At 31.3% G+C, this 17,453-nt stretch overlaps 1 protein-coding gene across 1 annotated transcript in view; it reads right to left on the reverse strand.

Moving 5' to 3' along the window:
• Window positions 1-7,065: 7,065 nt before the first annotated feature.
• The window catches only part of LOC121132523 (nephrin), a 245,875-nt gene continuing 235,487 nt past the window's right edge, over window positions 7,066-17,453 (reverse strand). The window contains exons 9-16 of the mRNA XM_040727942.2: window positions 16,852-16,982; window positions 16,633-16,792; window positions 16,210-16,571; window positions 8,882-9,168; window positions 8,105-8,379; window positions 7,809-8,023; window positions 7,487-7,750; window positions 7,066-7,425 (exon numbers count right to left, since the gene is read on the reverse strand). Coding sequence (XP_040583876.2) covers window positions 7,408-7,425; window positions 7,487-7,750; window positions 7,809-8,023; window positions 8,105-8,379; window positions 8,882-9,168; window positions 16,210-16,571; window positions 16,633-16,792; window positions 16,852-16,982 — 1,712 coding nt within the window. The 3' untranslated portion in view covers window positions 7,066-7,407. The remainder of the gene's footprint in view (window positions 7,426-7,486; window positions 7,751-7,808; window positions 8,024-8,104; window positions 8,380-8,881; window positions 9,169-16,209; window positions 16,572-16,632; window positions 16,793-16,851; window positions 16,983-17,453) is intronic.

Below are 17,453 nucleotides of genomic sequence, written 5' to 3' on the forward strand. Positions count from 1 at the left end.
TTGTGAATATTCCAAATGTTTAGGCATTTATATCTTCATTTTTCAATATAAATTACTAACTGCTTTACATAATCATTAAGAGTTATTTAGAATATATAAGTTTTTATTTTAAATTGGAGTATTTATCATGGTCATTTATTAATATACCAGTGGTAGACCGCGGTATTGGCCGGAGTTATTAGACGTCGACGAAGATACAAATTTTAGTTTAATAATATAAATAATAACTCCCCAACAAATTCTTGGTGGAAATCTCTGTTTTTTAAGAACATGCCACTCACTCAATACTTAAATGTTCTCTCTTAAAGAACAAGAAAACAATTTATCAGGTTACACTATATATTGTGTGACTGTTTTTCATACATTCATACAAATAAACTTTGATTTATTAATAGATATATACGCTTTGTGAATAATTTATTAATGTAATTAATTATTTTCAAGATTCAAAATTATTTATGTTGTCTAAAAATCATTTTCAAATAGAAGTTAATACTTCAGAACTCATTGTTGCATTAATAACCATTTTAAATAATCAAAAACTACTTCTTTTCCTAAGAAGAAGCAAATTGTGAATTTGATGAAATAATACGTACGAATACCAGGTATACACCTATGAAATGATACTATTTAAAAGAAAAATGAACGTTTATTGTGAAAAAATGGTTACAAATTTAATTTTCAAAGTATGTGCCTTCACTATGGAATAAGACTTTCTGTTATTTGTCCCTAGGTGTCGCTAGTTAGACATTTATAAATCGGGCCAAAATATAAATGGTTATTTCGACATGAGTCAACAATATTTTTAATTCATTGTTTGCATAGTTTCATTCAACTACGCACTTTTTTCGCTCGTAAAAATGTGTAATCTTGTGCCTACAAACTACGATGTGCAGACATAATTGATTTTCTGTTACGAATTGAAGAAAAACGCTTTTCAAGCCCATCAAATGTTTGTGGAAGATTACACTGGACATGTTCTAAGCAAAGCACAGTGGTTTAGGTGGTTAGAAAAATTCCAAAGTGGGGATTTGGAAAGATAGCAATGTTGTAAGTGTACAAACCGGTCAAACTATTAATGGATATCGCTACCAACAACAATTAGCCAATTTGAACCATGCTATACGGCAAAAATGCCAAAAATATGAAGCCAGGCAACACATGGTAATTTTCCTTGATGACAACGCACCACCGAATCGCTCTATAACAACCCTCCAGCTTGTTGAATAGTACAACTGGGACCCTCTTGCTCATGCGGCTTATTCACCGGACCTGGCGCCTTCCAATTATCACTTTTTTGCATCGATGGACTAAGCACTCAATGATTTACGCGTCCATTCTCACACTGAAGCCAACAAATGGATTGATGGCTCGTTTGCTGCAAAAGACGAACAACTTTTTTGGAAAGGTATCCATAAATTTCCTGAAAGATGGAAAAAATGTGTGGTTAGCGAAGGTGCATATTTTGAAAATTAAATTTGTAACCATTTTTTCACAATTAACGTTGAATTTAAAAAAAAACACGTCTCATTTCATAGGGGTATACCTGGTATTACAATATCATTCTGGGCAGGAAAATTAAATCGGTAATATATATGTATGGCGATAACATAAAAGCAAGCGGATATTTTTTGATGAAACAAAAAACACATAATATGTTTTTTACTTCAATGAAAACCCGAAGAGGATTTTTTTAAATAGTCAAAAACAATATTAAACCACTGAAAAACTGTCCAGTAAGTTATTAATATGATTTCTTTAAATTTTTACTAGAACATATTATATAGAAGTTCAGTTAATTTAATCATGCGGTTATTGAATTTGGATATAATCTATTTCAGTTGGTGAAGCTTGTTCTTAATCAGCATTATTCCAGCAACGTGAATACTTTTATACACTCTTTTTAAAAAAATAATTTTCACATCATGTCGTCTCAATATCTTTTATGATCAGTGTTACCAAATAACCGATTTTTATCAAGTTCAGTTAACCTTAAAAACTGCGGCTTCTAAGGACTTTTTTGAACTAATATAATTATAGTACTTATATCAACAGATACGCTTATCATACTATCGTAATATTGAAAAAAGTATTCTAGCTTGCTTTTTATTTATCGCCACACAAATATCAGTTATTCAATTAGTTCTAATATGAAGCACCTATAAACTTGTTTTAATCCCCTTACATCTATATTAGTATATTATTGTTGAAAAACTCATGAAGAGATTTTTTTATGGAGCATTATCGTAATAATATTCAACGCAACCTAACAAAGGCCCCAGGGTTCCTTTTTGGAGGACACCTCAAGGTCATTCTATTTTTTCTTGTACAGTTTTCTCAGATGATCAGAAGAGTATATTTTCACAAATATAAATAACAAATTTGTCAAGATATTGACTTCTACACTTATTTTGGATCTAAAATCTCCACCCTTTATTTACAGAGTTGTCCATACCTAATTAGATTCTTATCCAAAAATTAAATAACTAACAGAGTATGGATTGTATTATAACATTAGCACTTGTTTTTGAATATTGGACTCACTCTCCAAGACGCCCTATACATTTTAGTCTCAGGGGTAAGATCCGGCGAGCTAAGAAGCCACATTTACTTTGCTCGATCCATTCAATAAGTATATAGTGCGTTTTTTGGTATGCACCCGGTACGCTAGCACACAATAATAGCCGTACGGTGTTCGTATTCGGAGGACATCTAAAGGATTTTGTATAATTTTTAGACAGTTTTCTCAGTTAAATCTGATGAGCACACGTTTATAAGCATATATCTCAAAATTGCCAAGATATTGAGGTCTAAACTTGTTCCAGATTTCAAAATCCCCACCCTGTAGTAATCTAGTTAAAAAATTAATTGGGATTTTTTCATTTTCTATAAGTTTGTTCAAGATTTTTTTTTGATAATACAACACATATATTTGCATGAAAATTTGGAACTTTCCAAATCTTTTAATATTGTAGTGATCCTTATCTGTAACATACAGATCATGATACGATATTTTTCATTTACCTTCGAGAAAAATGCATGAACATTTTTCTGATAATATATTATATATAGAGCAAATACATATGTTTTTACTTTTTTGTAATAACGACATATTTTTTGCGGCCTCTTCATCTAATTTAATCTTAGGAGTGCAAATAAATATTTTGGTTGACGTGTAGAATATACAATACATATGTGGTGTATATCAAGAATTTGACATTTTGTATGAAAGTCGATTATAACTTTTGTGCATAAAGATGAAATTCCATCAATAGTTTATACGTAATATTGTAGAAAGACCCTTACTTTGTAACAAATATCAGCATTAGGTTGTTATAAATAATATTGAGATTCTAAAAATTGAAAAAATATTGATAATTATCAATTACTAGTGGTAGTACCCGGTAATGCTTGGAGTAATTGGGCGTGTTCGGCTAAAAGACAAATTTTAATATAAAATTGGTTGTGTTAGAACTTGAACAGTTTCATATTAAATCCATCTTCAGAGTAGGTATCTCGAATTCCAGATCGGTGTATTTCAATAGAGAAGTGTGCATGTGTGAGAAGAAATCCCCACTGAAATGCCCCTGGCAACAAGGATTTTATTTAATGAGGATTTGTTCTAAGGAATCCCTTGAATGATCGTCTTTTGGAATATCTCACTTATTAAATCAAGTTATTATGAATGAATGTCCAGATGAAGGATGATCATAATGATAGTCATCTAAATTTTCTGAATGTTTATATCAAGGACTCCTGTAAGCAGGACCGCGCACGCTCAAACATGAATTCAAATACGCGTGCAACCTGGGTCTATTGAAAAAAACAACAACAATGCAACGGGTTTGGTAAGATAATAAGTAATAACTATTGTCTATTAGTTACTTTATGGAGGCTATCTTTATTGTGTTTTGTAATTCCAATCATGCCCACTATGTGTTGTGCTACAGGATGTAGAACGGGCTATGACAACGAGCCACAACAGTCTGGTGTTACGATCCATCTGTGGCCAAACAAAGAGAGAACCCCCGGACTTGATATCGCCTGGGGGGGGAGCCATTCCAAGAGAGACAGATCTGTAGAAGACAGATTAGGCACCATCCAAAAGTACAAAGCTGTATTCCCTGCATTTCAAGCACTCTGATTTCATGTGTGAGTCTAAAAAAAGTCAGACCCTTGGCAATGCTCTAAAGAAGAGGTAAGAGAGCTGATCACTTTTGATGCGTTCTATACGGATTGCCGTTTTCACGATTGATAATTCGTAATAAAATGTTGAGAAGATAGTATGCTTATAACTGTCCTTCCTTTAGAGGCTCAATCACCTACAACAGCATCTGGAATTTGAACTTTTGATTGAGGAGTCAGCCCTCTCTGGGGGAAAACTTGGTGACAAATTGACCAAGAAGATAATCCGATTACACTTCATCCTCATAACAAAACCAAGAGTTTCCCTTTTGAAGCTATCCCATGATGAGAAATTGGGCCCCCAAGTAGAAGCCAGCATCCAGTTTGAGACAGATATGCCATTCAAAATGTACCACTCTGGTGTGTTGATTGACAAAAAGGCAGTGTCACTCATCACCTCAGAAGGGAAGGTCAACACTGTGATTCAAGCCATCAATTTGGCTTTCTTTCCGGGAGCAAAAGAAGAATTAAATCAAACAGAGACCTGGGAAGAAATTTCTCAACAAGTTAGTGAAGTTTGAAGACAACTAAGTAGAGGTATCTACTGCATCAGCGTGAGGCAGATCCTGGAAACAGAGAAAAAGATTTCTATTTTGAGTCTTGTCAAATTTTCAGATAAATAAGATATTTGTTAATAGTAAGCTTCTTTATTTAGGTATTACTTATTTTTACAATATAATAATATCATTACAATATTTTACTTTTTTAAATTTTCAGGTATGACTACTTCAGAAATTAAAGCTATGCTGGATGAAAACCTGGTAAAAGCTGAGCTCTTTTTGACTAACTGGCAACCAGATGACCTCCAGGAACTAGCTTTTAAAGGAGAAAGTAATGTTTTCTACTTTGTTGCCCGGTATATTGGTTTTTCATTAAAGAAGAAGATCAGCTGTACATCATGCCAAGAGTTAATGGTCATCAGAGACACACCTCCAGACTCAATCACCTTCGATAGCCTAACCAATCAGCATGTAGACCTGAAAAGTGCATCGACATAATGAACAGATGGGGGTTGTCGACTCCATCTGGCCTTCTCTACCTCTCCTGTCTTTATGCTCACTCCATGTTCTCTTACATCACAGCTACTCCTGAAGAGAAATACAGTTTACTTGCCACCCCAAATCCTAGTGCTTCATTTGTTGCCACATTCATTGACAGGATGCCGGACAATTTAAACTCTGATACTATAGCCATTGTGAGAGTAATGTGCGAGGAAGGACACTCCTGGTCAGCTTTTCTTCAAAGAATTTCATTCGCTTTGTTTAATGTCATGGGTAAAAATGTAAGTGCTAAACTGAAAGGTGACATCCGATTTTTAACAAAAAAGAAAATGGCGGCTAATAATCCAGAAGCTAATAGAAAAAAGCTAAATTTCAATCAAAATCTTCTGACTTGTAGACTTGGACCAACTTTGTACTTTTTGATAGTGCCTTTTCTTTTTTATATGTTTTTAATGTTTATTTTGATTTAAGTACTAATAAAATATCACTTCCATTAGAAATATATAGCTTCATTTTGATGATTTTCCCTAGTAAAATACTTTTAAAAACTCTTTATTTTGTAGCAAAACACTTTAAGAGAGACATTCCATATAGAATAAACAAAGACCCATATAGGAAACGCGTGAGCGCAGTGTCCTGTCCTGCTACCAGGAGTCCTTGGTTTATATATATATGACAAGAAAATAACTGCACGAATCCAAATTGTATGTATTTTGTTGACTTATTTTCTCACCACACTCATCACAGCTTTTGCTGGTGCAGGGATGTACCAATATAAATCTATTAGCACTGCCTCTGCAGTACAATGGTTGAAACCCCCTGCTCTATTATACGTATTTTTGTTGTATAAAAATAATTTGAATCCATACCGTTGGTGCTGCAGCTATAGAGGCCAGGGTGTCATTGCCCCCCTTTTGAAGAATTATCATTTTAATAGCAACAAAAATATCCGTTTTTCTTCAAAAAAAAAGAAATAGATGTCACCCCTGATGACATCATCATTACCAGTATATAATTTGCCCCCCCCTCCCCCAACTGCAAATATATACTATTGAATATATTGAACCCTTTATCGGTCAATTACTTTTGGTTTACTTAAGAATGCTCAAAAAATACCTTTTTATTATCACGATAACGAAATACATATCAAAAGACATTTTTGCAGGTCACTTAACTTATAATTTTAATATTTTTCCTATTATTAGATCTGTAGAGCATAACAGATTTAAAATCAAATACATAAAAAACCTATTGGAATTTCTTTTGGAGTTTGTCAATATTCTTTTGATTAAATCACAACAAATGAAACTCAAATTACTACCTAGTTAGCCAATCATATACACATTGGTATTGTAAATCTACCTACTGTTGAAGATTATTAAGGCTACAAACGCCAGAGTCCCTCAAATTGTGAACTTGATGTTTAAAAGATTTATGCTTCCAAAGAGATTGATTCAATTTAATGACAGATTACAAACTTTCAAAATAGATCATTTTTTCAAAGTACTCAGGGATAAACTTAAAACTCCTAAATAGTCAACTGATGAAGTAATGACCGCTGACAAAGGAAAGAAAACTGCTCTTCCTTAGAGAAAGAGATTATTTTTGGTAACTTAATTATTTGGCAATTTTAGCCAATAATCCAAATTATTGAAATTCAGTGCTATTATGACATAAGACAACCTCCTCGAGATAATTCTTTATAATTGTATCGAAGTCTATGAGTACTCGATACAAAGTTAATATTTTCTCATATACATAAATATGTATCACAATTTTCAATTACTATTTTAAAACATTAGTTTTAAGAAAATTTTTCTAAGAATTGCTCTAGTTAAAATATTTGATTAAATATAACCATAAGTGAAATACTAGGAGGTACATAATACTTTCTTTATTAAACAACTTTAACAAATACTTAAATAATTATTATTACAAAGAAATCTGGAATAACTTGTACGATAAAAATACTTTTACACAATAAGTTTAAATGTCATCTTTCACAAATTTGAAGTTTAACTTAACATTACTAAAAATTGTATTTATAATTTGGCAGCAAGTATTTGTGAAATCACAAATACTTTTTTTATATTTAAAATTAATCATTAATATAATATAGTATATACATTTCATTATATATCACAGACATAACGGAATCAATTAATTCAAAGTCAGATGTGTCCTTTCTTCACAGCCTCATGATTTCAATAGGAAGTTCAATTTAGTTTTGAAAGGATACCTAAAAGTAATGAAAAGAATACAAATGAAACTATGCGTCTACTATTTTTAAATGAACATACCAATGGTGTTTCTGCTGAAATAGTTTCAGTTTCAGAAAGAGAGGAATCCACTGCAGCATTGGGATCCCCCACTAGCAAATTAGGAACATCTGTGTATCGTAAACCTATTCCTCTAGAAGCGTTGTTTCTCCCGATTGAAACAGCAGGTATATTATCAAGCTTTGAGAAATGAACAGAGTTGTTTTCTACGTTGATTCTAGGCCTCATTGGAGCATAACCTTTGTTTCTTGGCATTGTAAATTCAGCATATGTAACTTCTTGGCTCTGATGTTAATAATTGATTAGAACGTTTGTTCCCTATTTATTTATTTAGTTAACTTACAAAGCGAGAGAAATTATTTCGAATCCCACGCATCCGTTGGTCTTCGTCCGGTAAAACAGGGGCCCCATTGAAAGGAGGTTTTCGATTGGGGGGTTCACATGTATAATGTGTTCTTTGTAGGGTGGCGTAGCGCCTTGTTGAATTCTTGTTGCCAATTGATTTATTGAGTCCCATCGTGGAGGAAAAAACATCTTCTACTTGCACGTCTAACAGTTCTAGTTTTATTTGACGAAAAATAATATATTTATAATTCTGACTACACAATACATAAATTATTTCATTTCCGTAAGAGTTACCTTTATTGACTGGAATGACATCCGGGTTCTTCTCTTCCATATCAATGCATTCCTCGGATTCATCATCTACTTTTTGATGGAGAGGAATGCTGACCCTGTTAGATGAAAATCCTCCCATCTCGTGACTTGAGTTCGATCTGCGATTATTTTTTTGAACGCGCATTGTTGGACGCAATCTTAAAATCAAAATAATAGCAACTGCTACAAGTGCAATCCCTGTAGCAATTGCAATAAATATCCCAAAAATGGGAGTTATGGTAATTCCATCTTCGAATCTAAAGAAGCAAAATATTTCATTTTAGATAGTTCAATAGATAAATAGTGATGTAAATCGTGTTTATTTTTTGACTGGTACACTTTTTTTGAATTGGTAATCCGAAGTATGAATTTTCTTTTCCTCCGCACTTGTCATTATTATTAAACTCCTGATAATTGAACTACTTTTCTTACTATAATATTTAATTATATTCAAAACCTGACTGAACATTCGTGTGTGCTCATAAAAGACGAAGAGTAACCCTGAGGATTTCTTGAGGAATTATAATTGTAGTCCTTGTTAGACTCCGAGTAGAACTGAGGATTGTCATCGGAGTAATTCTTGGCAGTGCCCTTGTCTATTTGCTTCTTGCTTGTCACAGCTGATAGTAGCTGATCTAATTAAATAATATACCACCTAAACTGTCAGATTGTCATGGTTATCATGTTGATTTTCGGACTCTTTTTTTTTAAATGCCAAAATAAACACGATTTTCATCACTTGAGGTAAATTTTCCGAACCTTTCATGCGAGTTATTATTATTTTGATTTGATCGGACAGAAGAGCCAGCAATATGTCGTAGAGCATCCTTTGATGTGTAAGCGTACAGTGTAAGTGGACTGGAAGAGCCTTTGGCATTATTCGAATATATATTTAGTACATAAGAGGACGATGGACGAAGACCAGTTACATTAAAAAAAGGAACATTGGATTGAATCTTTGCTACGATCATTAAATTTCTATTATCCTTTGCTTCTAAAATGAATGTTTGAGGAAGTCCACCGTTATACCCTTTATCACAGACGACCTACAACAGAGTAATAACAGAGGAAATAATATCATTCATTATATATTAATAAGTAAAAAAATAATAAATTTAAAATATTTTATTATTTTTGATAAATAGGATGGATCAAATGTTCGAATTTTGAACTGTATTTCGTTCTTAATGTGGCAATGAAGAAAGTAATGACAAAATGGACCAGTTAGTTTTACTTAGTGGTTTGTCAACCCAAAAGTACGCTAGAACAATTTATCTAAACAATGAGGGGTACACTGAATAAGTTTGCTTGCATGTAATACATTCTCTTTCTATTTCGAAATTGGAGACAGTGGCAGGTGACAGTTGAAATTCAATTATTGCAACCTTTTATCATCATTGGAGTAAGAGGAGAGGGACCTCTACTTTTTCGAGATATTCAGACAATTAATACTTTTTATGATCATGAAAGTAAAGTTAAGTTTCATTATGTGGATGAGGTTTTGAGTTCCTCTCTTATGGGGGAATCTATAATTCCTTATGTGATGTGATCTCCTCCGGCATCATTCCTCAATCCACGGATTGACTCCGAGTTACTTCTCCCACCCAAATTAAGGAATTTTTGCTTTTAAATGGATTTTTTTTGGTCAAGATGAACTAATTTTACACAAAAGTTGGGGTAAAAATTGTTTTTTGAATTATTTTTCAAAATTTATGCCACCAAGCGCGTTGGCCATCGAAAAAAACCCAGATAAAAGTAGCTTGGTGCTGGGTCTAAACTTTAGGGTGGATCCATAAAAACTTCCAATACAAGTTCTTAGATATTCTGGGGCGTCATGAAAGATGTGTGACGTCTGGCGTTGTCTTGAGGATAAATTGTTGTCTTCTATTTGATCTCCAGCTTCAAATTGTCGATTTGTTCATAGTAAAGGGAAAAATTGAGAAGAGAAAAAATTTATCACTGTTGTGCGACACGAACCAAAAAAGTCCAGCACAAATTTTCTTGGTCGCTTTGGACGCGTTTTTTCCTTTCAAGAAGCAAAATGCAAGATATATCAAATTTCTTCCTTCGAGACCTCCATACTTGTCGCACAATGATTCCCAACTGAACTGGCTAAGCTCAAGTGTTTTATTACACACTCACACCTTTACAACCCTTTATCGTAACATCCAATGTGACCAATAAAGAACAAGATATACTTATTTAAAAAAAGGGTTAGGAAATACGAAATCAGTTTTCCCCCTACCTAATAAATATGCAAACGTATGGTTATTTCCTTCAAATTTATACGATAAGACGTGTATTAAAGTGGAATATGTATATCATCAGAACGTTGGGGATGCAGTGCTGAATACATAAAATGTCAAGTAGAAGGAGCTTGATTCATGTTTACCTATCATTCACATCTTTCCTCAATTTTAAATATGTGTTACTTTTTTCAATTGGTTTTCAAATGTGAATATTGAATATATTCCCTAGAACACTGACAAAAAAAATGTATCTACTTATTAGTATTGGGTTTCAGATTTGAAAAATCTGGAACCGGTCTGAGACCATTATGATTTCTAGTGGACCAAACCATCGACTAACAGATGGACTGAAAAGTCCCAGGATTTACACGTAAATGTAGACTGCTTTTTTATTCACCTCATTTTCAGCGTGTACCCAACTTCAAAAGACAACTTTCACACTTTTCATTAATATCTGTTATTTAGTTTATGAGTTATTGTGCTAAGTGTAATGGTACTTTGGTTATTTCCAAAACTAATTTTGTGTTTTAAATTTACACTTCTTCTTGATGGGAAAGTACCCCCCCCCCCTAGAAAAATAATAAATATTTTTTATTTTTTACTAGAAACTTTACTTTTTTAGAAAAAATGTAAAATTTGAAAAATATTTTAATTTTTCAAATTCTTTTACAAAATTTAATTTTCTATAAATAGCTATGGATTTTGAAATTTTTCTCCCAAAAATTAATTATTTGAATTTTTTTTTTTGAAAAATTGAATTTTTTGAAAATAGCTATGAATTAATGATTTTTTTTGTGAATGGCTGAGAATATTTGATTTTTTTTCATTTTTTATCTAAAAAAATCAAAAAAATGAGCACCCCTCCCCCCCCAAAAAAAAAAAAAAAATAAAAAAATTATATATATATATAATCCTGCGGACACCCCTTGAACTCCACTCAATTAAGCAAATAAAAAAAAAGATCAAATAATTATTTAAGAAAGTCCATTTTGGACAAAAAAGATGTTTTCTTTGTTAAGCCCGAGACTTTTCCGCTCATGTGTTACTTGAAAAAAGGAATGCCGACAGACTTGTGACTGCTGTTTACTGAAGTCCTCAAATTCAACTCATTTCTTATTTTTCCTTCATTAATTCGTTGCTTATTGTTCTTGATTCATTTGTATGACGTCACAAACAATAATGAGCAATAATGTAAAAGGAATACAGTAAACAGTTGTTCAGTCTGGATCAGTCTCATTAAAATATAAATAATATATAAACTGATTTTACAGATGAATCATTGATGACGTCATACCTGACTTATTTGATTAGGTTATGACGTATTACTCCAATGATATTTGAAAGATCTGCCTTTTTTTTTTGTAGTTATGTTATTTATGTGGTTCAACAACATAAGAACAACCTCTATCAAAAATCAAGAAGAGTAGAAAATCTCAAGTTATTTATTTACTTCATATTTATATACAGCCCCAATCTTTAATGGACATTTTGAGATCATTTTATGCTTTATATTCGAATTGGTGGGATGAGTTGAGATAACTAATGCTTAAAAATATACTTTCAGAGAACTTTTATTTGATTTAAGAGACTGATATTGGCTCCGATATTGCCTATCAAATAAAATATATTCTCTTCCCATTTTTTTTCTTCATTTTGGCAATCAATTTTGACTACTTTAAGTGCAATTTGCAATACTTGCAAAGGGTTAATAAAAATAATTTGATCATATAATTCATGGAAGAATACAAATATAATCACACTCAATTTGAAGAAAAAATAATTATTGCTTGCTTATTGGTTGAACGGCCACATTTGTTATACTAACACAGAGGGAATAAGAAATTTGGTATCTCCTAGGAAACTAAAAATAATCATTACATAGAGTGAGACAAGGAAAAAAAACCCCAAAACATTCAGTATTTTCAGACCTTGGCATCGATAGAAATATCAGTACCAATCTCTCTAGAAAAAATCATGTAAGACTGAACCTCGGAAAAGGGTTCGACTCAGACCGAGTAACAACAATATCACTTTTATTTCAATTATGTCCTTTTTCGGTAATTAATCCTAAATATGTTTAGATAGAAGCAGGCTGGAATTGCATATTTGCAAATCTAGAATAAAATATTTTTTAAAAAATTACACTAACACAATTATATAATTAGTTGAATGGAGACATGGTTCATAACTGCTTTATTTGGAGTGACCAAAATTCAATATCTAACATTAAAAGTATATTGTATCGGATTAATAACACCACGATGTCTCATACTCTCAATTTTAAAGGAATAGCAGCATTATAAAGTTCAAAGCCTCACTAACTCACCGCCAATTCATGTAGTATCATACTTAAGAAATAAATAGCAGTTAGTATGATTGACCTATTTAGCTAACTACCAAATGAATTAGGGCCTCTTTCCCCTGTTTCTTTTTAGAGGAAAAATTGCAAGACACAATAAAAGTATCGACGCGTCTCCACCTGACCAATTAAAGGCACATAAAAATTAATTTTTGTCAATTTCTTCTTCTTTTTCTTCCAGCACTGTTTTTATTTTGACACATCACATATATTTGTAGTTAGTTCTTATTTCACAATTATAGTTTTATAGTCTCAGAATCAGATATTACTAATTATCCTTTACTTGTTTAAAAAATATCTCTTCATAGTTTTAGAAGAAAAATATCTCATTTAAAGTATTGTTACTTTATTTTCATTACAAATAACATACTCTGATAGTGAGTAAACACGATAAATTATAAATGCCATATTATTTTTATACATTGGTAGATCTTAAAATACGTGTAAATTTTACTATGGATATAATTTTCCAATTTATACTCAGATTGACTATCATTTATGAGCTAAGACATAAAAAACAAAAAATGATTTTTCTGATAATAGTTCAATACAAATATTTTCTCACAACAATATCTTTTGATACTCTTTGCATTGAAATTTTAGTACCAATATTCAAATGGGATCTTAAATTTTATTTTGTGGAATGATTTGATATATTTACAATGTACACACACAAAATATTGGCACCCAATACAAAAGAGTTTCCCTTGACAGATGTTAATATCTTATAAAAATGTACGAAATCTTAGGAATTGTTTGATAAGAAAAATGTTCCTTTTGTTGATCCATAAATTTTTTGTCACTTTTGACATTTATGACATATGTTATGACATACCTAAAAAGATTAAAATTTATATATTTTATAGGATTTGATATGTATGGATGTATAAAAAAATATTTGTGGGAAAATAGAGCTCTTTCCTTTGTATGAATGAATTTGAAGAATAGAATTAACCGATTATTAATCATTTTCAACTGTAATTCTTAGTAGAAAAAGAATCAAAAATTCCATATTTTAGATACTTACATTAATATAATATAAGTTAAACTTTTAATTGACTTTACAGTTCCTCATATTGAACAGCATAACTCAATAAGTCTCAGGTTTCACTATTATGTATATAGTAACATTGTTGACACACCATATAAATTCCGGTAAGTTATAGCTTTTAAACAGATTTTAATTCAAAGGTTTCTTATAAGAGTAATTAAAATGTTCCGAAGAATTACTTACTCCATGAGTTATCTACAAATTTTGACAAACAGCTAATGTTAAACAATTTCTGATGCAATAATTTCAAGTGATTTCATCAGATGCAATTGTAAAAGGACTGAGAAAGGAACTATTATCATCAGTTGAAATAAAATATCGGACATGGCAATGGAACATTCCTTAGAGACAAGGCCCAAGGCTGTTGGCACTGTAAAGGGAGGATCAAGCCAGAGAGACGTATCAGAAAGTTTAAAGGTTCCTTTTGGGACTATTGAAAATTGGTGGAGAAAAGTAAAGGGTGGGGAAAATTCTGTTGATTAATCTAGTGTTAAAAGTTCATTTGTGCTATTTAATGCACCAAATCTTCAAACAGATTGGGTATGGACAGAAAATAAAGGTGATGGAGATCCAATTAAGGCTATGAAATTTCCATTGAATATTTAGGTTTGGGTAATAATTAGCTATCAGACAGTATCATACCTGCACTTGAGTCCGAAAAAACAAACAGCAACTGCCAAATATTATGTAATAAAAATCATCAATTTAGTATCTGATGTCAGAATTGTCTCGTACTCAAGAAAATGACCCCCCAATGAAAAGGAGAATGTTGTTTTATACATCAAAGGCAATTTTCCAGCAATATGTTGCCTCAACTTATCAATAAAAAAAAAGGTACAAGTATAGTGCTTAAGAAATTTGTATTCTGTCTGGCTTAAAGCTACATGGCCCGTCAATAGTCCTGACCTATCTCAAATCAAAAATTTGTAAGCTTTAGTTTTGATAATAAACCCAATGAAAATGTGCCAGCTAACTTAAAAAATCAATTCAAAAAAGCTTAGAAAAAAAATTCAACCGAGACATCTATATGAGAGAATGACAAAAAAATTTAAAAATGTATAAAGCTTAAAGGTAACAATATTTATAAGTAATTAAATACTTTTAAAAAAATCTAACATTTTTTAGGTCATTTTTTGAAGCTTTTTTAAAACCACCATCGATTTTTGGACATAGGTACAGTATATGTTAACTAGGGATTCCCTGATTAACAATTTGAACAATTTTCGATTCATTGTCAGCAGTTAATTGGCCAACTATTTATTAATTTTCTAATAAATGCTCAATACAGTTCAAACAAGTCAAGTAAAGGGAGGCAATACTATAACATTGTAATTGCACCTATCCTTGTACAGTAGAGTATTCGCTATTTCTTAAAGTTGACTCAATTTAGAATTATCGTGAGTCATGAGATGCGTATAGGTGTTGGTAATGACCTCCTATATTTTTTTTCTATGCCATCAAAAACCGTTACCCTCCATCCTATCAAAGTACAAGCGTTCCGGAAGTACTTCAAAATGAGGTCAAATGAAAAAAAAAAAAAACTTATTATAAATATGGCATTAGAAAAGAAAAAAATATTTTATAATTTTTTTGACTTTATTATCTAGTCGGTTTTGTAAGTAAAAACTCATAACGTAACTATTGACGGCATACAAATATAATTACATATTAATGGGTTTTCTATGTAATTCAGCAATTTATATAATTAATTTTTTCAGGAACAAGAAACAAATGGCGATAAATATATATAGTTTTTAAGTCTTTGAATAATTAGTAAATTAATTCATGAAATCAGACTTTTGGAAGTTTTTATTCAATTTTGATCTTGAGTGATTTCTAACAATTACATTTTTTGTGTCTTTTCTCTGTATCATATTTTTCTGTATTATACTGAGTTACTACCAACTCTCGGAAAAGAAGGATATATGCCATTGCAAATGGTATATTTTATTACCTAAAACTTGCACTATGCTCACCTTGAAGAATCTCCTGTATAATTTTGCACATGTTCAAAAATTATTTAATTTTTATGTTTACTCTTTATAAATACTCCAAGTCCACTTATTATAATTATGATTACTCAATAGAAATGGAATAATTAACCAACATCAAACAAAAATAAATATTCATCAACTATTTCTATTATATTATACAAAAATATACAATAATAATTTATTATTTTTGATATTCATGTATACTTTTTTTTAGCATTTCATTTTTTCTCTCCATATAATCGATCAACTCATAAAATATGTCTATAGATAGAATTACTTTATGATAAATTAAGGCTAAAGTAGGATTGTAAATCCATTACGAGATCCTTTATCCCTAGATCTATTTACGTTAAAAAATAATGATAGACGAACACAAAAAATTATGTTTTTTTTTTCATAGAGTAAAGAAAAATATATCTGAATCAATAATTTACCTGAAGTCGACTGCTTCCCTGATTGCCAACGGAACAATTCCTTAAAGGATCTGGAACCCCTGCTGGTACTAAATGATAAATACAAGGGGTTTCTTGTCTTCCTATGGAATTAATTGCCCAGCATAAAAGACTCCCATAGTCCATTTCTGTTCTTGGAACATACTCAATCACTGATGTAGTTGCAAACGATGGGGAATGAAAACGATCATGAGGCATATCCACTGTTTCTCCTGATGAATTAAATCGCCATTCAAAAGAGATTGACGATTCCGGATTGGCTATAACTGAACAAGAAATACGGACAGATTCTTGACGTGCAACACCGAAAACTTGGATTTGTCCAGGCTTACAATATGGTGCATCTGAAATGCAGCAAGAAAGTTTGATTAATGTTAGAGAAAACTATAAGTCCATTTTGGTTACATCGTATGTTTAATGTCATAGGATTGCTAACTCCATCACCCTCTGTGTTATGAGCTACACATGTATATATTCCAGATTGATGCTTTGTTACACTCTGAAGAACAAGGCTTTGGTTGCTAATTATTATCCCGGCATGAAGATTATCGATCAAAGGGTTTTCCTAATAAATAAAACAAACATAAGTTACATATTATTTACATCATCTGTACTTAAAGTTACATTAAATCGCCATGAAATTTTGTAAGGCTTAGGATTTGAGCGAACATTACACTCAAAGTAAACATCATCTCCTTCTTTTATGTTCGATCCATTCAGATTTCGGCCTAAACTAAGAATTGACTGAGGAACATCTGAAAATAAAATGATTAGGATATAAAGTAATTTTATTTTCGCAATATGCTTATGGTATGTAAATAGGGAACTTAATTTAACAAATTAGTAATTTATAATACTTGCAAACCTTTTCAAACAGAAAGATCATTATTTTTAAGAACTTCAGGGTTTCAACTTTTTGAAAATTAATGTTTGTTAATATGATCATTAACAAAGTGTGATACATATGTGATTGGAATATTAAAAAGGATTAAAAGTTGGATGCAGTTGGTGTGATTAGAAAGTATATTTTATTAAAACTTGGTCAACATCCTTAAACTTAAATAATTTGGTTTATTTTACTCAATATAATCCCCTCTGGTCTTAATGACATCATTTATTATAACACCTTGATAAATCTCTGTAATAGACTAACTTAAATTGTTATTTTTTAATACCGCAACTATTTTAACTTAACCAAGGTTGGGTGAGTTAATTTAACTTAAAGT

The sequence above is a fragment of the Lepeophtheirus salmonis genome, chromosome 2 (genome assembly GCF_016086655.4).
Source record: "Lepeophtheirus salmonis chromosome 2, UVic_Lsal_1.4, whole genome shotgun sequence".
In the NCBI taxonomy this organism is placed as follows: Eukaryota; Metazoa; Arthropoda; class Copepoda; order Siphonostomatoida; family Caligidae; genus Lepeophtheirus; species Lepeophtheirus salmonis.